Source organism: Rhododendron vialii, chromosome 2a (assembly GCF_030253575.1).
Source record: "Rhododendron vialii isolate Sample 1 chromosome 2a, ASM3025357v1".
NCBI lineage: Eukaryota > Viridiplantae > Streptophyta > Magnoliopsida > Ericales > Ericaceae > Rhododendron > Rhododendron vialii.
The window spans coordinates 41,748,910-41,772,842 of record NC_080558.1 but is presented as its reverse complement, the minus strand read 5'-3'; the positions used below and the strand labels follow the sequence as shown (position 1 = coordinate 41,772,842).

Here is a 23,933-nt window from a genome sequence, read left to right as displayed (position 1 = left end):
GGAGCATCGCCACGTATGGTACCTCCGCACGTTCACGTGGGGGTCCTGGAAGTATGTGTGTGGACCCCATGTGAATGCGTGGCGATAGAGATCCCACGAGCACTAGGTGGCGGTGCTTCAAGGGTGCTGAATAATCTCTCTTTTTCCACCTCAAGGCTCAAAGTGTGTTGGCGCTCAAGTGAAAGATTTTCTTTTTGGGAAATTTTTCAACTCCGGGTGGGTACCACTTAGTACCTGCTTGGCGCATCTGAGCCGTCCATTGTGTTTTTGAACGGCTCGGATTTGGACAGAGAAAAAAGAGAAAGTGTTGGGATGAGAGGAGAGAGAGTTTCAATCCAAGCTGTCCAAAAATGTATTGGACGGTCTGATTGTGCAGAGCAGATTCTAGGTGGGATATACCCACCAGGCACTGAAAAATTTCTCCTTTTTTTTTGGAGGGACCGAACCTTGTAGAAGAAATACTTTCAACTCATAATAAACTGCAAAATTCCACAACCTTCACTGATTATTGTCTAAATAATCATGGTGGATTTTGTGGATTTGAAATCCTAAGTTGCTTGGAAGCCTCCAAAGATAAAAACCACAAATTGTTACATTTTTCATTTTCTTCTGAAAGTAAATTCTATTTTGAAAAATTAGTGAGTAAAATATAACGATGATGTCCTCATGAAAAATTGAATTTATGAAGTGAGACTCTTAAAAGGGACGGGGAGCATATACCACCCTTAAAATATTTATATGTGTGTATGTATTTAGCACAAATAGGAAAAAAGTGGGTGGGGCAAGAGCTCCTCTTAGCCCCTTAAATGGCTCCGCCATTGATCACCAAACACCATAACGTGTGGTGAAAAGGGGTTTGCGCCTTTTGACACCAAATCATTGAATAAGGACTCGTGTTAATGGATGGATTAACTAATTCACGGTCCTATAACTACCACCAACTTATGTTTCCATCCTTACAGTTTGTAATTTACACCAAAAGTAAACCCTTTTTTTCATTTTTTGTGAGTGAAGTAAACCTTTTTACAACCAGTTCAGACACGATTCGGACTTTGGAGAGATTATTGGCAAATTCTGGAGTCGTGGAGAAAGAAAGCTGTACGCACAATTGAAATGGTTTAATAGTAGTTGAAATGGTTTAATGATAGTTAGCGCTCCATTTTTCTTATAATTCCTGTTCCACTAAAAAAAATAAGTACTTATTTTTTTGAAAATGTGATGTATTGTGAGAGAATAACCTGTCTCGTAAAGCGGGAAATAAATACTTGAAAAATAAGAACCTCAACAGAACGGGAGCGATCTCAGTCGATTGGCCAAACCTTGAGTCATTGCCATTTTTCCGGGTTGACTATTAAATTAATCTCCTCCAATGTTCAGTTATTTTCTCGGCCAAAAAAGTGAATTAGGAAGTGGCTGAAGCCTTTTGTGCCACAGCAGCACTTGTGTATTGTTAGGTTTTTTTTTTTTTTTTTTTGGGTTCAAATCTCTATAGAATGATTTAAAGTGATCAAGGTCGTGATGGATTAATGTAAAAAATAATTTTGGCCTCGATGGAGCAACTTTAACAAAATACTATTTTAGCGAGTTAAAGGATTCGGGGACGCTGCTCTTTCTGAAAGAGTTTGTTTTTTAATCTAAACAGCTGAAAACACTTTTGGACGGTTCCAATGTGTCCTGCATCCGCTCGGCAGGATGCTTGATAGGGACCATTTGGCAAAGGCTCAAACCGATTAGAGAAGCTCTTACGAATTTTATACTTATGAATTATTAGTAGTTCTTTTGAGTTATTTACAATTCGATTTGCTAGGCGATTTTTTTTTTTGACTCATTAAACAATCATAAAAAAAGCGCTTTCGAGTATATATTTTTTGGTTAGAGTATACGGAGACCCCTTAATATTTAAAATCGCCCATATAAACCCTTTCAACTATAACTGTTGACCAATCAGCACCCTTTTGTCAAAAAAGACCATTAAGATGACAGGTCAGAGTAAACACTTTTTAGATAAGGGGGTCAGTGTGGGAAATTTTTAAAGGGTAAAATTGTCATTTTTCCTCATTCTGTTAACAGAGTTAGCCAATTTTTTATTTCATATGGTTGAAAAGGTCTATATGGGCAATTTTAAATGTTAGGAGGTCTCCGTGGAAGAAAGTGGTAGTTGAGGAGGTCTCCGTGTACTTTCTCACCTTTTTCTTTTTAGCTGTTAGAGCAAGAGAAATTTTTATATTTATTCATGAAAATTAAGATTTAACACGATACACAACAAAATACATATGAATCTCACAAAGCTTTTTGGCCAACTTAAGCACACCTCAACCAATCCTGAAAGACCAATCCCACTGCTCACTCGCGGGGATACCAATTGAGGCCAAAGATTTACCATAGCAAAGTTCTGTTAGCAGGGATACCAATTGAAGCCAAAGATTTACCACAACAAAGTTCTGTTGAACATGCCCTCAAAGAAGTTGATAACACTAGAGAGATTTCGAACCTGAGCGAAACCCTAATCCCAAGCCACGACGACAACTGCTTTCGTGGGTTCATTCTCAGAAGTTAGAAAAACATCTGCTTGTACACTGATGCGAGGCAATAACAAAGCATTACACATCCAGCTAAAACAGAAGGATGAGAACAGAGAAACATCAACTATTCAAAATCAACCAGCCAATACAATCTGCTACAATATTATTAGCTTCTGTACAACTGCCTGCAATTGTTAGTAAAGTGGAACAAAATGCAGCAGGAAATGTGGATATCAACTGTAATCGATCCCCCATCTCTTCAGTTACAAACAACCCGTGATTCAGTCTTCAAAGCAAGAAAATTTTGGGGGATCTTCAATCCTCTTGTAACTACATGTCGTTGATATATAACTAAACTTCCAAGCTCGACTCAGTATCTGCTGGTTTAGATTCTGTCTCGGTTTGATCAGAAGTCGAGGATTTCTCTTCTGCAGCAGCATCCGAAGAAGAAGACTGACTGGTTTTCTTGAACTGCACCAAGATCATGGTCATGTTATCACATCCCTCACCACCAGCAGTAGATGGTGCCAAGCACCTATCTAGTACCCTTTCGCATACCGCGGAAAGCTTGCTTTCCTGCATAATTAGGAAGATACAAAAAGCCTCTCGATTAATATAAGAACCATTTCCGTGACTCACAGGTCAAGGCCATAATATGACCGATGGTCAAGCTAGCGACCATAACCAAGGAACGGGGAGGGGGATTTCAAAAATTGACATATCCATGGATTATGGCACCTAAAAACCCCTCCGTTATCGAATTCTGCCTCTAAAAATGACTAAAGCACACAAAACATAAGACTGTACAGCAACTCCTTCAACGGGTAAGCACACAGATAGAAATGATAGCGTATGATAAACGCACCACCATTGCTATCCATGAAAAGATGCCCATATCAAAGAAAAAAAATCAGTTGCGGGGCCAAAAATTTTGTCCAGCAGGTGCAAAAGTTCAATCTGAAACATGTGGGAAGTTTCGTACTTTATAGACGAGAAAAGTCAATTTCCAAACAGACCAAAATTTTAAATCCTGGAGGTGAAAATGGAAGAAAAACCACAACGATGGTAAAAACAAAGAACTAATAAGACAGAATTTAACAACTCCTTGTTGCTGCATAACTCTGCATAGACCCATGATGGGTAATACCACAAACATTACATAAGATACAAACCAATTGACAGCAGTATAACACATTAACACGGTACACGCTTTCTCAATATTACTACCATAAGGTTCAAATTTCATCATGGATTCAGTCAGCATGCAACTTTAGTTTTGTCATGTGACGAAGAACAAAGGGGGTTCACTTGCTTAAGCAGCCTCTTCAAGTACTGTTGACAAGAATTACCCAAACTGCAAATTAACTTACTCAATACAGCAAAACTACAGAGAGATCTAAAACTTACTGCGTTCAATTGTTCGCGTACAAAATCTACTAGCTGTTGGCTTGACATGCAATCCCTGCAAGAAGCCAAATTCCTTTAGTTATTGGATATCTGAAATCTGGTTCAAAATCGTGATGGCTCAATCTACTTTCCAGATTACTAAGAAGAAAGCAAACATGCAAACTATAATGGGAAGTCTTTGAAGTACAGAAGTCAACCAGCATGAACTCAAAAGATCCTCCTGGCGTCTAGCAGTATATCATACTCTTTCCATTGTTTCTCAAGTGCAATTTTGTCTTGAAATAGTATGGATCTCACCACAAAGTGATGTCATGCTTACCATACAATACACTTTTTGGTAAGCATGACAACACTTTGTGGTGGGATCCACACCATTTCAACCAATAGGATGGAAGGTAATGTTCACCCTCCACTTAAGAGAGTGAACAAAACTCAACTCAGACTTCTCCAGTTGTTCCTCATAAACAAGGGAAACCGATGTTGTGTTTGGATGAGTTTTTGAGAAATTTATTATGAGAGTAATGATGGGAAGTAGGGGTAATGAGTGGAGAGAGATAGAGAGAGAAATGAGAATAATGATCGGAGATAGGGGTAATGAGTGGAGAGTAATGATTGGAAGTTGGGGTAATGAGTATTTTTTGAGTTGGAAATTTGTTTTCAAAAAGGGATCCAAACACAGCAGTATTTGACAGGGTTTGTAGGAAAAATTCAACACAACATGCGAGTTTAACGGGAAATTCACATCCGCACAGCAGCCAAGCAGCATAAATCTAACAAGTCCCACTAGCGTCTGGCGTTATAGCACACATAATTTTCTATTGGGTTGGGAGGCCAGGAAGCACAAAACTGTTCTGTTCCCGAACTTTTAAGACACCCAAGAATTCAAAAGGGAAACAAAACAAAAGGACTATTAAGTACATCAGCAATAGATTCAACATCAGCAACGTACTTCAGTACTTCACATTCCTTCAAAGAACTTCGTGTCTTTGCAACCCAAACGAGTAAGGTGAAAAATGATAAGCAGAAAAGGGAACCAAATTTAACCAAAATTTACTAACATTCACATGCGTAATTAGTATCTCTTACAAAGTTCTAATCTCTTATTACATCTATCTCAAACCTAAACTTCAAAACAGATTTTTGGAAGCACAAGACACTTACCAGATACCGTCGCATGCCAACACCATAAAATCATCATCATCACAAAGCTCAACCTGTTTCAGAAATATTTACACATCAGAACAGAGGAAAACAACATAAGCAGTCCAAACATTAAAGTTCTTGGGAGACATCACAAGCCACTTATTTATCTGCTTAATTCCTTTTAAGAGTGGTGGGGGAAAGAGGAAGAAATAAGAAACCAAAAAATAAAATTAACAATTATGAGTTCCAAAACCAACACTCTTTACAGAACCAACTCCCATTTCTTATTGAAGTAAGCAATCAACTTGCTCATTTACTATAAAATTCGGTAATCTTCGCAAAAAATCCATGCGACTATAAGAAGTTAAGAGTAACTAAAGAATCCTTAATTCACCTCCCTCTTCTTCTCTTACAGAAATTTATTCAAGTAATGCTTAGTGGCCAACAAACAATCCAATTATGGGTAGTATATATTTTCGTCCCTGAATAAAGTAGAATGCCAAAACACGTTTCATAGCGATAAAGCCAAGCATTTTAGTTAGAAAGGCCTCTTCATGGAGTTGTCTTGTATTTTTGCATTAAGAATTTCATTTGTCTTCTCAAGCCACTCATTTCGAACAATACTGTTCTTGTCCTTTTGGATACCAGGACATAATCAATGTCATCAAGAACTATTTCACAATGAATGCGAGGCGTACAGTATTTATGTCTGGATTGGCAGTCACAATCTGCTTTTCAGCAGGCAAAAACTTGTTCTGCTTGAACTCCATGTCACCTGCAATAAAAAAGAAATGCACACTTGGCTAACTACAGAATCTCCCTCTCACCAAATCTAGAAAGGACAAGGCAGCATAAAAATTGCATTCCGCTAAATTGGCGAACCAAATCCCACTGGCTGTGGACCTGGCCAAATTTGCCTTTACCCATATGAAGCAGGGGTGGTAGTATGGACCACGTTTAGTCATTAGTGTATGAAAAGAACGAAATACTAAGTCCACAAGAAGCAAGGTAGCGTAGTACCTATGGCTCTTGAAAGGTTTAAACTTCCATTGACGCGTCCTGCATGGATAAAACCACCAGCTTTCAAGATCCTCTCTCTTTCAGCCTCAAGGTCGGGTTTGTGATCTCTGGAAAGATTGTATGCCTGCATACATGGAGCTACATTAAGAAAGAAAAATGCCTATTTGACCATGAAACTAAATTATACCGATTCATGTTCTGTATCTAGAATTCTTTTAAGGCATGCGCTCCAAGTCACTACCAATCAAAACTGAGCTGACATTCTTCTATGATGATAGATGCATTCAAACGTTCAGCAACGGACCACATTCATTTAGAAGCATAAAATGATTCCCTTAAAACCATCTGCAGCAAGAAGAAAAAAATTACATGGCATGATCCACTTCCATTGTTCATTACCTGGCCGTTCCTGGATATTACACAACGGGAATCACCAGCATTAGCAACAACAAGTTGGTTGTTTCTGACGACCGCAACACAGGCTGTACACCCCGAAGTTGGTCCAGAGAAGTCAGAGTGAGGCCCCTGATATCAATGTCTAGAACAAATGAGTCCCAAGCATAGGAAATAATAGAGTACACTGAAAAAACAAGAAGTACATGTTCACAAAACAAATTCAACTGCAATACGGTAAAGTGTTCGAACCATCGTAACAAAAGTACAACAGATATCTAAGGCAAGAAATATAATCCCTGACACAGTTGTACTACAACTATCAAAGGCATTGCACAGGCACGTATTCTTGCATTGAACAATAACCATTTGAAGCTCATTCATTGAGGCGCTTTAGACTTCGATCCAAAAATTCTCATACCCAAGGCTAAAAGTGAACAGAGTCAAGTAGATCAGCATGGATCCTGAATTTAACAATAACTTCTGGTATATTTGCTTGTAGCAAGTACCTCCTCAAAAGCCCATTCGTCCACCTGATCATTTCCATCACCACTTCTTGGAGACCATATCAAACCCTCGATCATACCAGTAAACTTGTTAATTTTATCTCCCAAAACAGCTAACTCCCTCCATCCTCTTTGTCCACGCATCATCTCGTCCATTCTGCAACAGCAAATTACACCATAACTTTTTCCTGAACCACATAAAGTGAGATCAAAAGGCAAGTGCATTACCAGATATAATTCTCTAGAGCTTAACCTGAGGGTCCTAGCTTTGGAAAATGGCATTGTCAACTGCTTAGAACTAAGGATGTCACTGGTTCAAAACCAAGGACAGCTATGATTTTAAGTTTTTCACGCAGTTGTTCTTTATTTAGGATAGATAAGTCACCCGCATAGTGGAGCTGCACACAATACCCTCCTGGGCAGTAGCACATGCAATGTTCATGCAACTTTGGGTTTATGTTCAACATGAAAGCTATGGAATAGAGCTAAATGGAGGTGAGCTGAGAGTCATAAAAGTTTGCATCCCAAGTAGGGCAATTATGTATGTGTGCACAGTGCACGTACATAAATGTGCTACAAGTAAGTGAGCTGTATTTGGGGCTGTAAATAAAAACACACTTCATATTTCGGCACTGAGGCATTTTTATGAAAGGCTAGCATGACTATGTTAAAAACACTCACTTGGCTCATATACTTCCTTGAGTATTTCCATTTTCGTTGAGTGTTTCTAGTCATCTTGCCTCTTTGATCAGCTTGAACCATAAGAATGGACAGATATCAAATATTCGAGACATTAAAATGGTGACTCTAAATGTTTACAACTTACAAATTATGATTTATAGCCTAGATATAATAAGGGGTCATACCTATTATAAGCTCACAATGCCATAAAACAGAAAGGCATGTTGTCCTCAAGATAATGATTTGAGAGTACACTTCTTTTTTTCCAAATTGTGAAATGAGAAGTACACTTCAATAATAAAAAACAAGATAATTAATGTTGTAGCGCTCCATATAACTATTTCAAAAGGAAGAAATTGCCAAATTCGAATGTATGGTAACAATAAGAAGCCATCCAAGGAACAATCATAAGGATTTCCCAAGAGCAGGCCAACACAAGGAACATGGAAAAGAACTCAAACTTCAAGTGAAACCTGAAAAATGCTTTCTGGACTGAAGTTCCTATATCTCCAGCTGAATATGTTTCATGCTTGAGCACTTGTTGATGAAGATACTTGGCACAAAACTTAGCAACAACCTTACCTACAATTCAAAGGAGTTATTAGTGTCAATAAATTAATTGCTAGTGTTACTATCATCCTTTTCACATGTATTTATGCAGGGTTAAGAGTTAGCAACAAAAGTTACCCATGCAACACATTTTCATATCTCAAACAGTCATACTAATAGTTCTCCAGTAAGGGCTGAACTTAAAGGCCATCATACGTTTTCAAGCATCATCTGAATCAAGCAAAGAACACTCAACAGGCCTATTGTCACCCTGTGAACTAAAATACACTTACACAAAGCTATCCCCAAAATAGCACATGCACAAAACAGGCAAGGGTAAAGCAACTAATAAATCAAATGGAACAAGGATTTCCAACTGATATACACGGTAAATGGATAAGCTAAAGAGATTAAGGAATGAAAAGTACAACCACAGAGGAAAAAAAACACAAGATGCATGTAGGTGATAAAGGAACAATATATGAACACTTGTACATAAGTTCAGTCACACCTGAACAACATAGCGTATTTAAGGGCGTAAAAAATTGAATTTCCTCATGCTTGAACTACCACTGGGACAAGACGCACGAGGAACATTTTCAACCGGAAACTCATAATCTCCTGAACCTGACATCGGGTCATCCAAGGTACAGTGTGTTCAAAGTTGGTTTGAAACCAAAATTCTTCTGAGCAGGGTAAACAGGATGACTCGAAGGAGATCCAATGTGAATCCAACTTTGTAATCACTTGATGGATCCCTTAGATTAAAGGCCACTATTGCTACTCAATTCCAAAATTTCCGAGCTAGGGAGACAGAGAGAGAGAATGTGTATGTGTGTGTGTGTGTGTGGGGGGGGGGGGGGGGGGTTGGTGCGGTGGGAGGGGTATTAGAGAACTCGAGTTCTGTTAAAGAAGGCAGCGAAACAAACAAATTGAATACAAAAGAACTCTCAATCAGAGCAAAAAGTAATCATTTCTGTATTCAGTTTACGAAATGTAAAGAGGCAGGATCCACGAAGCTATGATCTACGTGCATAAATTTAGTGCAACAAAGAATGTAACTGCCAGAATAGAGTGATAGAAATAGAAAATCCAAATTGCTATTGATACTATATTCATAAACTAGTAGCGTTGCACCAATAACAAATACTGTTCTGTTCTTAGTTCAATCTCATCAAATCAATCAAGCTTTTAACATAAAGTAAATATAAATCACCACAAGAATGGCAACTGCGCAAGTAACACTCTGATTCTTACCTCCATGACCATCATATACACCAAAGAATGACGTAGAATCATCCAGATCAGTACATGCAGCATGCTAACAAAATTAATAAACACGGGTAAGTAACCAAATAAACCCCAGTTAGGGAAACACAATTAAACAACTTGCAAAAATAATTCAACAATCACGGCATCTGGAAAGGAGCCTTTGTAAGGGACACCCTAGTATGGTAGAGTGAGGAAATAAGGGTATAAATAAGTTGGTTTAAAGAAAGTTTCACTGAAATTTATTAAAAAGACTTGAGCCCTTCTTCCAAAATGCCAAGGAAGAAAAGATTTGACTTAACACACCTCAAATTTTGAACAGCTAGGCAGACTTAAACCATGAAAGACCTTTCAGTCATTGATAAAACTACTTTTTAAACCTATGCATTCTCGAAGGGGTTTCTCCCTGGGTTAAGAAGGCGCCATTTCCTATCGCAAGTAAGCAATTCTCATTCTTGATACGGTGATAATAATATCCACCCCAATATTTATCCGCTAATCTTACACGCGCATATAGAAGAGGCCTACATGATATTTTGCACCATTCTTTGGAACTTACCAGCCCAAAATTAAGACATTCAACATCAGTCAATAGAAATCTAACATTGCAACTAACCCGAGTCCACTTTATAAATAAGATTGGAGGATCCTACACCAAACCCAAGTCCCCTTTATAAACAAGATCGGAGGTCCTACAACTAACCTGAGTCCACTCTATAAATAAGAATAAGATCAACTAAAGAAGGTAGATGGATCAAAATTAATCGTTGCTTCCATAAAGAAATATTACATGCCCTAGATTGGCAAGGTAACACAGGCAATTCAAAGAGATCGAGGAGTCATTTACTACTCACGGCATCTTCCATGGTGGCACGCCAACCTTGCATGGATGACAAACCATATCTGACCCAACCATTCTGACCATCTTCAGAAAACTTTTCCGTTTTAGGAGTACTGAGATATATACCCATCTGTATCTGGAACCAAAAAAACACTCTCAATCAGAAACCATAAAATAATTTCTTGCTCCAATTTCATGAATGGTCTGATGACAACAGTGTAACAAGAAAATGTAAGTGTTCCCACTTTCATGTTAGGTACCAAAACAATAAGAATAAATAAAAACAGAAACAAACTCCCAACTATGAGAAATGTGCAAGCTTAGTTAAGCAAGAAAGGATAAAAATATAAACTTCAATCAAGCTTAGTTTAAGTCAATTTCCATTTCCATATTTTCTTTTCTTTCCTTAACCTTCACTTTCCAATCATTAGCTATTTCAAAATCAAGCCCTAGATCAACAGACTTAATTAACAAACCCAAGGGATTGGCCTACTTGTAAAGGCCTGGGATTCAGAGGTTTGCTCCCTTCTAAGCTATCAAGTTCAAAACCTCTTAGGTGCTATCAATTCTTTTGCAGCCAGTCCGTACATAGCTTTGCTATGGCTTTAATTGGAACTCCCGCAAATGGGGGTGGGATTGGCCCCAGGGATAGTCGAGGTGCGCACTGGCCCGGACAACTAAGTTATCAACAAACAGACTTAATTAACAGCGATCTACACTGCAAATTTCCCCAGATGAATATAAAAGCCCCAAACTTGTAAAAAAAAAACCTAACATTCAATGTTCCAAGTAGAAGATCAAATGAAATCAAGACATACACATCAAACAAGGCATAATAATCCAGTGACATAAAAATAAGAAAAGAGCACAAGAAATACTGCAAGGAGAGGTACTTACATGCCCAATTGGATGAGAGAGAGAAAAAACAAACACGAAGAGAAAAACTCAATCTTTAGCAGAATCAAAGCAATCGAAGGAGAGTTGTCTCAGTTTGATGATAAAATAACAAGAAATTGGATAACGCAGATTACAGAATTGAAGATGAAGAATTCCAAAAAATAAAAAAGATTACAGAATTGGAGATAGAGACAAGAATACGAAGTGGGTTTGGAGAGTAGGCGATTAGACAGAGAGGGGGGAGGGGGGGAGACAGCTCGTATCGTAAGGAGGATTTTGTGTGGGTGTGTGTAGCAAATGGGTAAATTATCTTTTGGACCGCGTGTGGAGATTATTTTGAAATGTATTTGGTCTTTGTGAAATCCCTTCTCTCTCTCTCTTGCAGATTTTCCACACAACAAAATCTGTGCACAATTTGTGCACAGATCTGTTGCGTAGACTTTCTGTTCCAGAGTCCTGCTACATACACAGCATATCTGTGTACAGATTGTGCACAGATTTCATTGTGGGGCCCACCACGGGTCCCACACAAATCATCCGAGCCGTTCATTAAATGTAAAATATTTTTTCAAGAGTCTCCGTAAAAAATAAGTTCAATCCGATACCAATAGGTGCTTCATCCAACCATTTAACTTTTCATTCAGATTTTCAGATAATGAAAAGTTATATGGTTGGATCGAGCACCTATAGGTATTGGATTGAGCTTATTTTTTACGGGGACGTTGAAAAAAATGTTTTACATTTAATGAACGGCTCGGATGATTTGTATGGGACCTGTGGTGGGCCCCACAACAAAATCTGTGCACAATCTATGCACAGATCTGCTGTGTGTGTAGACTTTCTGTTCCACACATGGGTCCGTCCGTCTCTCTCTCTCTGTCTGTACTCTGTACAATAGATTATAGTATGTATATACTAGTGTTAAGCAGAAAGTCTACACACACATACAATCTGTGCACAGATTGTGCACAGATTTTGTTGTGGGGCCCATCACGGGTCCCACACAAATCATCCGAACCGTTCATTAAATGTAAAATATTTTTTCAAGAGTTCCCGTAAAAAATAATCTCAATCCGATACTTATAAATACTCGATCCAATCGTATAACTTTTCATTATCCGAAAATCTGAATGAAAAATTAGATGGTTGGATGAAGCACATATAGGTATTGGATTGAGCTTATTTTTTACGGGGACCCTTGAAAAAATGTTTTACATTTAATGAACGGCTTGGATGATTTGTGTGGGACCCGTGGTGGGCCCCACAATAAAATCTGTGCACAATCTGTGCACAGAAATCTGTGTGGATAGCACAGCTCAGTGTTAAGTCCGTCCCTACTGCACTACGTATTTCGGTCGAAAGAAGATGACAGTTGTGTGATTTAGGTGAAAATCATGGACACTTAACCGGGAAGTGGGAGGATGTACTACAGCCTTTGGATCAAATGAATCTGAGCCGTTCCAACAACTTGTCCCCACATCGATAGAGATGTATGTATAAATGTACTATAGCCTTTGGATCAAATGAATCTGAGCCTTTTCAACAACTTGTCCCCACATCGATAGAGATGTATGTATAAATGTCGGTGTAAATTACAAATACTACCACCAAGTTTCTCGTTGTAGCATCCATACCCATAGAGCTAAAATACACCTATTCCTTTTTTTCTTTTTTTATTTTTTTAACGAAAATAAATAATGTATTTTTCTTTCTCGTTGCACCGTGTCTTGCTATCATCATTGCCATGTGTCGCACCCGTACCGGATCCATTCACTGAATGGACATTTTGTGCCTAAACAGTGCCATATGTGGCAGAATTTTTGTCAATTAATTTGCGAAACGAAAACGCTAAAACGCACCTACGACATGCATACCCACCGGCCCGCGGAGTCCATTCTGAGTCACGCGTGGATGATTAAGCCGTTCAATATTTAAAAAAACAACCGAGTGGGTCTCGTAAAGAATCACTTCAATCCGATATGTATAGATACTCGATCCAATTTTTCATTTTTTTCATTCAGATTTTAGGATCCTGAAATTTGAATGAAAAAATAAAAAATTCGATCGAGCACCTAGCACCTACATATATTGGATTGAGCTGATTTTTCACAACCCCACTCAATTTTTTTTTAAATTATTGATCTCTAGTGAAGTGAGGAAAGAGAAATGGGATGAAGAATGTGGGTTGAAGAAAATAGAGAACAATTATTGGAGTCTGGTGTTTTTTTTTTTTTTTATAACCAAGGAATAGTCTTACAGCCGAGTCACAAATTGGATCCGATTGCGCAATCCAAACCTCGGGGGAACTAGTGCGGCCACACCAGTCACGGCCTCCCACTTACTATTAGAATACTCACCCGGTGAGGAATCGAATCCCTGACCAAGGGAAGTTCTCCCAAAGTCAATCATTCGCCCTTACCACTGGGGCAATCTCTTGGTGTGCGTCTGGTGCTCTTTTCAGGGGCAAAGTTGGCATTTCAGAAAATTACCAGTTGGCATTTTAGAAAATTTGGTATTTGACTTCCTTCAAAATCACAGTAGATTAGATTGTTCATGACATCATTTAAATCCTTTAATTGACCTTACAATTGACCAGCAGAAGGTGAAAAATGTCATGCAATTTGAAACCACAGGATTGAAGTTTCTGGAAGAACCGGGATCTAGTTGCATTTGTCTAAAGTTTGGTTAAAAAAAAAAAAAAAACCTCAAAGCCTAGTTGCACTGTATACAAGTTTAGAATTTAACTTTTCCTTGCGAGAACCGGCTAAAATAGCATGCTGTTTCAGAGGTATTTCGGTTTTTTTTTCGAGCATTATCGACGGGTCGTGTTTGACATAACTGTAACCAGAATTGTGTGCTAAAATATGTTATTTATCATTGCTCTTTATTAAATCAAGTCAAGCAGTAGAAAACAACCGGAGAATTCGAAACTCATATTATTAGAGATGTCTCCTGTTTAAATTGTTAGATGTGAGTAAATAATTAATTTCAAATTATTTTTTTCTAATCTTTCTACGCTAATAATTTAATTTCAAACACCTAGTCAGCACACACAAAAGTCAAAATGTTGTAAGATTTTGATAAGTGTCACTCCACAGTAACATAAGGATTGAGGGATATAAATTATTTCAAGTTATCAAATTCAATATTGTCACTCCATAGTTGTCTTTAAAGTTTTGATATACTCGTCCTATATGTGTCCCCCCGTGGTCCTTACACTTCGAAATTCTATAACAGTGGTATCTATCGGCAACCAGTATTGTCCGTAATGATAGTATAAAATAAATTTATATATGTCTGCGTGATAACCGGGATTTTTATAATAAAATATGGAATCCATGTTTCAAATTTCCTCTTTCATATTTCCGTCACCGTGGTTAATCTTGAAATAATTGTCCTAACCTACGGTAAATTTGTGGTAGTTTTCTGAGAACGAATTTGGGACAGCGCGATCGGAGAGGGATTCTGAGCACGAATTTGGGACAGCACGATCGGAGAGGGGACCCGGTTCCACAGTGTCGGTGAGAATTATTTTCCCAGCGAAGGAATTCCGTCGGTGGGATCTTATTTCATTTAGATAGAGATGACAGAAAAACAATAGGATAATTGTTAGGGCTTTGAGCTGGGGTGGGATCCTCCGTATTCTTTCCCGTTCCGCTTAACTTTTTCTAAAAGTTACCATTTTGTTCTTATTTAAATTTTTTTCGCGCTTATTCGTTTTGCGCCAATTTTTTTTGACTTTCCGATTCGTCTCGTAAAGTAATTTTTTTTTTACTTTTACCCAAATATTTTGACTTTTTTGACTTTTTGAGCTTAAAAGTGGTCATTATTCAAAATATTTGGGTAAAAGTAATTTTTTTTTGCTTTTCCGAATCAAAAGGTCAGAAAAAATTAACACAAAACAAAAAATTTAGAAAAAAAATTCAAATACAGACAAAACAAGAAAAAGCTCAAAAAGTCCAAAGAACTCCTCCAAAAGTTTTAGCTCCTAACGCATCAAGTTCCACACTAGCTAACACAACATACTTTCTTTTTTGTCCATGCTTTTGAATCACACATCTAATTTCATCTCCCAACACCTTCGATTGTATCACTTTACAACCAAGGGAGATGTCAAACTCTTTGTGGAACAAGTCGAAAAGAAGAGTGTACAATTTTGCAACATGAAGTAACATTGGACAACTTGGATACTTTAATCTAACCATCATTTTTCTAGAGCCGTGTGCCGCTTCATTTTCATTGTACCACTTGTCAAAAACAACTTTATCAAGTTGTGTTAAGAATTGATCAAGATGGAGGTTGGACTTTAAGTGTTTCTTCAATTTGGCATTCAAGTTCTTACTAAGTTGAGTGCTTCTCATCCCTGCATTATAAGACGACTTTATGTACACATGTGCCCGCCTCCTTCTAAGGCTATCCACAGTGGTATAATCAAAAGTCAATTGTTTTTAAAGTTAACAATGTTTGTGCAAAAGATGGCTCACAATGGTATAATCAAACTTAGCAACATCCTTAGAAATAATCAAATTTTGGGTTTTGGATAACCAAAACTAACAATCTTTTTCAATAATCAAAATATGTGGACTCCACATCACATAAGTTAAACTAGTTCCAAAATTTGTATATACGCGTGTTTCAGTTGGTATTTTTTTCTTCTCTCCTTCGCCTACTTTATATCTTCTTCACTTTACCCACAAACTATTTCTCTTTCTTTCCCTCAAAAAGTGAAGCTCATTTCTCTCGATCATCCACAATTCAACCCATCATCGCCAGATTAAGGTATTTCACTCTTATTTCCCATTTTTATTTTTTCCCTCAAAAAAAATCATAATAGGAGGGAATAAAGTCACCGATTTTTCCCCAAAATTAAGAGAGGCAATCTATATATTTTTGCCAAAAAAAAAATGTAAATGGAGGGAAGTGAATGACAGGAAACAGAGGGGGAGAGAGAGTGGAATTGTAGTGGACTCTTATTTTAGTTATGGACTAGAGGTGATCATTGTGAAGCTCAATATTGTTAAGCTTAACAACTTCTTAAGTGAATAATCAAAAGCTGATGTGTCAACTTTTAGTTATCCTTTTTTAATTATACCACTGTGGATGGCCTAAGTTCCCAAGTTTTGTTCATCCACTCATTGCCTTTCAAGTTATAACTTTCAAGTAAAGATTCCCAAGCTTCTTCTCTAATTCCTTTTCGTCTTCATAGAAAAACATGCACGCATTGAAATCACTACCAAATGTGGATTCTTCCCCATACAAGTAGCCTAAATGCTTCATTGCATTTTTGATTAATGTGAAATGTACACAATCTGTGTTTTACATCCGGCTTAACTTGAGATATCGTGTTAGCCATTGCTTGATCTTGATAGGTAAAAAATGTGAAAGGCTTCTTCCCTAACATTGCTTCCAATTATTTTTTTTTGAATAACCACACAAATGATGGGATTGTTTCATCATACATCAATGCAACACCAAAAATCACCGTCATACGAAAATAGTTAAAGCCTGTAAAAATAGCCAACGGTCGAAACTCTTTATTAGTTCTAAAAGTCATGTCAAAAGACAATGTATCCCCAAAGAACCCATAATCTCTTATCATCTCATGGTACGCCCAAAAGATATTGGTTATTATCTCATATACATCCAATTGCATTCCGTGAAAGAAGTAAGTATTATCAATTGTTTATTTTTGAAAATATCTCAACAAAGCCCCTGCTTCACCATATTGTAAATCCCTTCCTCTTTTCGCACGCAAGTTGCTTTTAATATTCTCTCGCATGAACCCAACGTTTTCCTTCCCTCCTGATTGGACACTAATGAGATCATGTGACAACTTAAGAGGTAACCCAGTAGCCTCGGCAATTTCAACAGTTATACCTTGTGACTTAGTCAATCCTCTTTGATTCCTTATCATATGGATAGTTTCAGGAATATATAACAAGTGATAGTGAGTATCATCAAATCTTTTCACAGTCCATTTCAATGAAGCCCAATCAAGTGATATGTACAAAAACGCTTTGCAATTAGTTCTTGTCTCTAGTCTACCTAATGATGTCGTTTGAGTTCGTTTATTCATTCTTTTTACTCCCTCCTTACTACAAACAAACTTTCTATTAATCATCACACCGTCCGTCTTGCTTTTTGATATGTAGTCTTTTCGAACGCAAAACTCTAGAATCCTTCCGTATTCGCAAAAGAATCAATACGCAACATCTTCCGACTCACACTCCATACCAATACATGGTGTACATTGCTTTACGAACTCTTCACTATGTTCGATAGACCCCTCAACTCTATCTTCCTCCATTTGAACAACAAACAAGTATGAAAATCTGAAATGTATAAAAAATTCATACGGTCAACATTAACTATATTTTAGATCATCAAAACCAAGAATATTGCCTGCTAGATGCCAACTTACACGTAAAAGCAATCATATGTATTTAAACATGGCTTAACTCCTTAAAAAAAGAGGCAGAAATAGTAATCCCAATGTCTTATGTGCATAATTAAAAATGCAACCCCAGGACCCCAACTCATTTTATTAGTTCATTGCTAAAAGAGGAAATCACACTCGAGACGAGAATAAGGGCAAACATGCGGCATTGGGCTTAGTTGATCGAAGAACCGAATGAACAATACACATATCGTATAGTACGTAGTGGTTGTTTCGGCGGCTTGCGATGGTTTGGCGTCGGTGGATCGATCAGAAGTAGGGGAAATGACGATGGAGAAGCAACCACAGTTGATGAGGGAGAAGGAGGAACCGGAGTCGGTGAGAGAGAAGGGGGAACCCATTGGCGGGAGAAGCAGGACGATTAGAGAGAGATTTGGGGGAACCTTTTAAGGCTGTTGGGTTTACCGCTCGAAACTACGTCGTTTCGATTTTAGGGAAGGGAAAAACGTGTGCCAAACGGGGCCCTTACCAGAGACCAGGAGTTTACCCTTAAAACAACGTCCTGTTGAGGGTGTGGGTAGGGGCTGCTGTCCCAACTGGGCAGCAGAGCCCCCGAGTCCTATCTTGTCCTCCTCCTCCTCCAGCGAGACCCACCATGGCAACCCCAGCTCCGACAATCACTCTCTCCCTTTCTCTGGTTCTGGAGTTGGCTATTTAATTTTGTACATGTGCTAGCTAGCTTGAGTTCACACTACATAGGTGAGTTGCGAATATACCTTGGCTACCTAGTTTATTTGTAACGTCTTGCGACTATGAAATGTTGAATTTGTAAAAATAGACGACATGTACGAGAGCGTCTAGTGCATAATGAGCATAACTGCAAAGATGAAATTTTAATGATTAGCATATATGGGAGTTGTATTTTAAAGGAAAAAGAATGGAACGTATTACGCATATCAAAAAAAGAAAATCTGGGCGTTAGAGATTTGGCACTCAAAGTGTTAAAGGATATAAGCGGGTATCCTAGGGACCTGATATCATTTCCTGCCTATGGGGTATCTCTCTAGATCAATTGTCGGTATTCCGCTCATGATAGATGCATCGTTTGATATGCGTATTTTCTCAAATGTGATTTAGCAATTTCGAGCTTGAAAACTGACTTTTTTTTCGATAATGTGGTTTAGCAGTTTCGAGCCTAATAACTGACTTCTCTCTTTTAAATAATTGTTTATTATTTTTTTACGAGAATATCAAATTGTTACTTGATTATTTCCCAAGTTAAATTATGTAACCTTGGTATATCATGACACTCTCACTGGAATGGTTTCGTGTTTATGAAACCATTTTAGGATACAGGGGTAAAGCTGGCTATGTGGTTATCATGTGATTAATATTTGGTGATTGTTGTGCTGCTGTTGAAATAAACCATATTATTCGGGATTGTAATAATTCAAGATTGTTGTTTTTTTGGTGGTGCCGTAGAGTTGGGCTCCAGTATTGTAATTTAATGCCGGTCGGTGAGCATGCATTTTGATTGCATGTTAGACAGCTCTGTAAGTATTTTTATGCTCCTATTTATCAATATATAAAACTGATAATTTATAAAAGGATTTTACGGACATAGTAAAGGCCTGAGGTGATCCTTGAATCACTGGCCGGTCATGGGTTTTTAACTTATGGTGTTGTGTCGTGACAATATATATACGGGGCGATTCTGGGGACACCTAAAAAAAATCCTAAATCTCATAGTTTCCGATCAAAATTTTATGATCCGAACCGTTTAATGTGTTTAAAACGTGATTTTAAGAGTACAAGCTAGAAATCGGCAAAAAAAAAATGAATGGGAAGGGCTTGATCTGAGCAGTTTTTCACAAATGCTGAAATAAACTATTTATGAAAAACTGCACGGATCAAGCCCTTCTTGATTTTTTGAGCTATTTTCTCGCAATTACTCATAAAAACACATTTTAAACATATTGAACGGCTCGGATTATCAAAATTTGATCGGAAACTATAAAGTGTTTTTTTAGGTGTTTCCAGAACCGCCCCGATATACATACATATACATATACATATATACATTCTTTTTCAAATATTTTGAAATAATTATAATAGGGATCGACAGTAGCAACATGAATAAATATTTATGTTTTATATATAAAAAATAAGATCAGTTCCATTCCGTGACTATGACTGTTTGAATTTAAATTGTTAAACTGCACTGTAATAGACATTAGTGTTTATTGTTGGAAAATGAGGTCACCCTCTCTGATTTCAACCGGTATAAGTCGAAAACTTATTTGGTATTTACTATATGGATCCTGCGAAAATGTGCGATGAATAAAAATGTTGAAGAACTCCGTAGAGTGCCCCAAGGCCAATGAATAATTACTCGTACAAATCTTACTAGGTTGGACCTCTAGGTTTGGGCGGCCCTTAGGAACTCCTATTTGATCCAATGGCCAACAATATATCGGAACAAGGATATAAAGAAATTTAGATAGGATTGACTCACCTATAGGTGCGCGTGAGACTCACACTTGGCTCGCACTGCTTCTACTGTTTTGTAGTCGACGAAAAGATGGTTGATAAGGTACATGAAAGAGTTTCATTAAAGTGTCCATGAAAAAGGAACGAACACTCTGGACCATTGATCAATTTTTTTTTTATAGATACTTTCATGGATCCTAACATTTTCCTGACGGAAACTAAACTCATAAGACGCGAACAATTATCGCATGAGTATATTATAACAATTATTTCGTGTTTTTGTGACGATGGTATTTAAGAATTTGTCCTAACTAATTACATGAGTATATTTAGCTCTTCATTCATGTATGATAGCTGAGAATTACTGTAATTCAATTAGGTCCAAGTATCGGAAGTGATCAGTTTAATTCCTCGATGAATGAAATTTTGCCATCGATCTTTATCACAAATCAAGATTCTCGGGTGTAATGTCTCCTTATCAGCGGAGATCCTCATGTTTCATTTTGTAGGTCCCAATTGTCTATTTCGTAAACGTCGGCACATAAGACATATACGCAAAAATTAGGTTGATCAAGCATCGCGTCAGTAATCAATCTCGACGAGATCAAATTTGCCATGGCAATTCTGACCATCAACCACTTTTAACTAATTAAATATGATTCGATCTCCCGATCTTCAAGTGGCAAGATACATATATATTTTTTTGGGGCATAAATAAACATCAAAATGAGACCATGAAAGAATTCCATTGCCTAGCTACAAATGAACACAGCAAGCGTTAAATGAAGTGGTTGGCTGCAGCCTGCGGATTAACTTGATAAAAGCAGAATTTGGCATCTCGCAGCACCATGTTTAGCTTTCGTTTCTTTTTGTATTTTTGCCTTTGATTTTGCCGTTTGGTAAAAGTAAAAAGCAAGCATTGGATAAAATCTATTCGCTTGTTCGTTTAGGGTACTCAAAATCTCTGCGCACGTACCCCAATAATTTTTCTCTATCTATCTCCACTCTTTTCACTTTAAAACATCCCTCAAAACCCAAACCGAACTGGGTTAATCATACCCTGTGAATTTTAAGTATTTTTTAGTAAGTTTTTAATTGACTAAAAGCCTTTGAATATATAATATGAGTAAAAGCAACAAGGGTTTTGATCGTAGATTGAACTAATTTTGTTGGATTAAGTTTTTGTTTTGCTTTCTTAATGGTTGCCATCTGCCAAAACTTGAAAACTTAAAAATTAAATAAATATATGGGACATGATTGAATTTTTTTTTATAGGACCTGATTCATGTTGTTTTGCTTTACAAATTAACGGTTGCTATGTACCAAAACTTTGTAACAATGAAATTGAAATAAATCAAAGTAGTTTTCATTACTTAATTTACTATAGTTTGGTACACAAAATGACTAACTAGATAGATCATTGTATTTGAGCATATCTGTCACCAAGTATTGCTCTTTATAGTATATATATAGTCATCTGCAATAAATTCCACCATATCATATGCGTGCTACGGGCACTAGAAAGTGTATTTAGCTCCAAAAAGTGAATATTTGAACTCAATTATTAAGCGAGCAACAAGTACAAAAACTTTGTACTCCCTTCGTCCCTTTTTAAGTGTCCTGCTTCGTAACTCCAACTTATTAAAAAGATATCATCATTACACCTTTCACATCAACTTTTTCCTCCACTTTCCCTACTTACCCATCATCATTACACTTTTACTCACTAACTTTTCAAAATAAAATCTACTTTTAGGGACAAAATAAACAATACACCAACTTTTACCCCTGTTTCATCATACAAAATGGACACTTATTAAGGGACAGCCCAAAATGGAATACTGGACACAAAAAAAGGGACGGAGGGAGTAGCATTTATTAACATTTCTCATTATACTGAATTGACAACTCACTCCCAACTCAACACAGGGTGTATTTGTAGAGGAGTCCAACTATAGGTTTAACGTAAACCAGATTGCATGGAATTATTATGGGATTTCATACTAATAATGATCTAAGCCGTTTGATTCGCTTGAAACATTATATTCTCATTCGAATATGGGTAAGGACTTGACTGATTTTCGTCACTGAATGTGCACGGGAAAAAATTGAATGAATTGCTGAAACCCTTACAGATATCCGCATGAACTGATTTTTTACATGGACTAAATAAATTGAACGTCTTCGATCATTTATGAGATCCCGAGATGAATCCCATACAATTCGGTGTATATTTGGTGCAACCCTCCATGCCATTTTCCCAAGGTGCCGTACAGAAGATGGCAGAACCGGTTGATAGAGCTGGACTCCAAATTGGACAAAGAAGATGGGTGGGTTGGGCCATGTTTGGTGCCCTTTATTTGATGTCATAATACGAATGTATAATGCCCAACTAACCAGACAATGACACTCAAGCAGCATTTTCTATTTTTTGTCACTGCCACTTAGTGTTATTACTAATTTACTAGGATGTGGAGAAGATTGGGATAGAATTTTTATTTAAGTCTTTTCTAAGTAGGTATATCAACTCTTATAAGAGAAAGACGAGAGAAAATACAAACATTTTGTATTCTCGATAAAATGATTAAATGAGGGCAACTAAGTAATTTATTACATTATCCACTCATATCAATTACTACTCAATCCCACTGCAGTGCAGTTGGTGTGAGGCATTGCTTTCCCAGAGGAGGCATAGATTCGAGCCCCACGGGGGTGCATTTGGGATTTAGGGCTATAGACAGTATCTGGACCCCCTATAGACTAACTTGCTAACTTACTAACTCCCCTAATCTTGCTGATGTATACTGTATGACCAAAAAAAAACAACCTACTACCCAAAACCAAGTATTAGGTAATCCTTCTTCCTTAAATAATGCTCCCTTATAACATATATATCCACCCAAAACCTTATCCGTCCGACAAATGGGCCGTATATGTATATATTACTAATAAATCGGTTCCGATTTGGTTCGAACCACGGTTTGTAAAAAAAAAAAAACTAATAACCCAACCAAATGTAACAGTTTTTATTTTTTAGGACCACGACCACGGTTTGTAAAAAAAAAAAAACTAACAACCGAACCAAATGTAACTGGTTTTTATTTTTTAGGACCAGAACCAAACCATTAAACTGTAGAACAAGTCCAACAGACACGGTTCAGTTCGGTCCAGATTGGTTTGATTTACCGGTTTTTGGGATTTTTTTTGACACCCCTATAAGATTTTTTTTTTGTTTTTCTAACACCCATATAAGATAGAGCACCACAAACTGAGCATGGGACACAAACTCATCAAATACTCTCTGCAAGCAATGCAAGACATGTTTTTGTTACAGGATTAATGAAAGAGGTAGTATTAGAATATTTAGCTATTTTCAAGACCTATTTATTTCCTATTGACCATAGGTATATCTCATGATTATGGGATTACTTAACTAGTTTTATGGAGGACATGGGATAGGATAAACTTATTAGGCTCAATTTGGATGACCGGAATCTTCAGTAGGAATAGGAATATGATTACTAAGAATCAAATTCCTAGAAATTTTATTGAGCGGGAATAAGAATATGATTACTAGGAATGAAATTCCTAGGAATACATGCAATACTTGAAATAATTTCATTCCAGTGTTTTGATTAATTCAGTAATCTTATGCAGAAATCAATTATTTAGGAAATTTATCAAAATCAATATTTCTTTTTTATATTGATTGAGCAAGGAATCTAAGATTCCCATGGAGTAAGGGAGGGATCAGATTCTCTCTCAATATGGTAATGTGATTTCTGGTCGGATGTATCGTCAAGAATCACAATCTTATT

At 37.2% G+C, this 23,933-nt stretch overlaps 1 protein-coding gene across 3 annotated transcripts; it reads right to left on the bottom strand.

Moving 5' to 3' along the window:
* Positions 1 to 2,626: 2,626 nt before the first annotated feature.
* On the bottom strand, positions 2,627 to 11,604 carry LOC131317803 (probable protein phosphatase 2C 60). 3 transcript variants are annotated; one of them, XM_058347452.1, is made up of 12 exons: positions 11,346 to 11,507; positions 11,229 to 11,303; positions 10,345 to 10,467; positions 9,479 to 9,542; positions 8,146 to 8,254; positions 6,995 to 7,148; positions 6,492 to 6,617; positions 6,093 to 6,216; positions 5,771 to 5,847; positions 5,091 to 5,143; positions 3,930 to 3,984; positions 2,627 to 3,098 (listed from the first exon to the last, which is right to left on the bottom strand). In XM_058347452.1, exons 3-12 carry the CDS (start codon positions 10,459 to 10,461, stop codon positions 2,874 to 2,876), a joined length of 1,104 nt encoding a protein of 367 aa, XP_058203435.1. In that variant the 5' UTR covers positions 10,462 to 10,467; positions 11,229 to 11,303; positions 11,346 to 11,507; the 3' UTR covers positions 2,627 to 2,873. The 3 variants fall into 3 exon arrangements, with proteins under 3 accessions (XP_058203435.1, XP_058203432.1, XP_058203434.1); XM_058347449.1 differs by having other exon boundaries at positions 11,229 to 11,604; XM_058347451.1 differs by lacking the exons at positions 11,229 to 11,303; positions 11,346 to 11,507 and adding an exon at positions 10,825 to 10,980.
* Between the last annotated feature and the right edge of the window lie 12,329 nt (positions 11,605 to 23,933).

Coding starts and splice junctions, on each gene's coding strand:
- LOC131317803 (XM_058347449.1), bottom strand. CDS start 10,461: ATGGGTATATATCTCAGTACTCCTAAAACGGAAAAGTTTTCTGAAGAT. Junction 5,144..5,770: donor CCAATCCAGACATAAATACT/GTACGCCTCGCA, acceptor TTTCTGAAACAG/GTTGAGCTTTGTGATGATGA. Junction 3,099..3,929: donor TACGCGAACAATTGAACGCA/GTAAGTTTTAGA, acceptor CTAATTATGCAG/GAAAGCAAGCTTTCCGCGGT.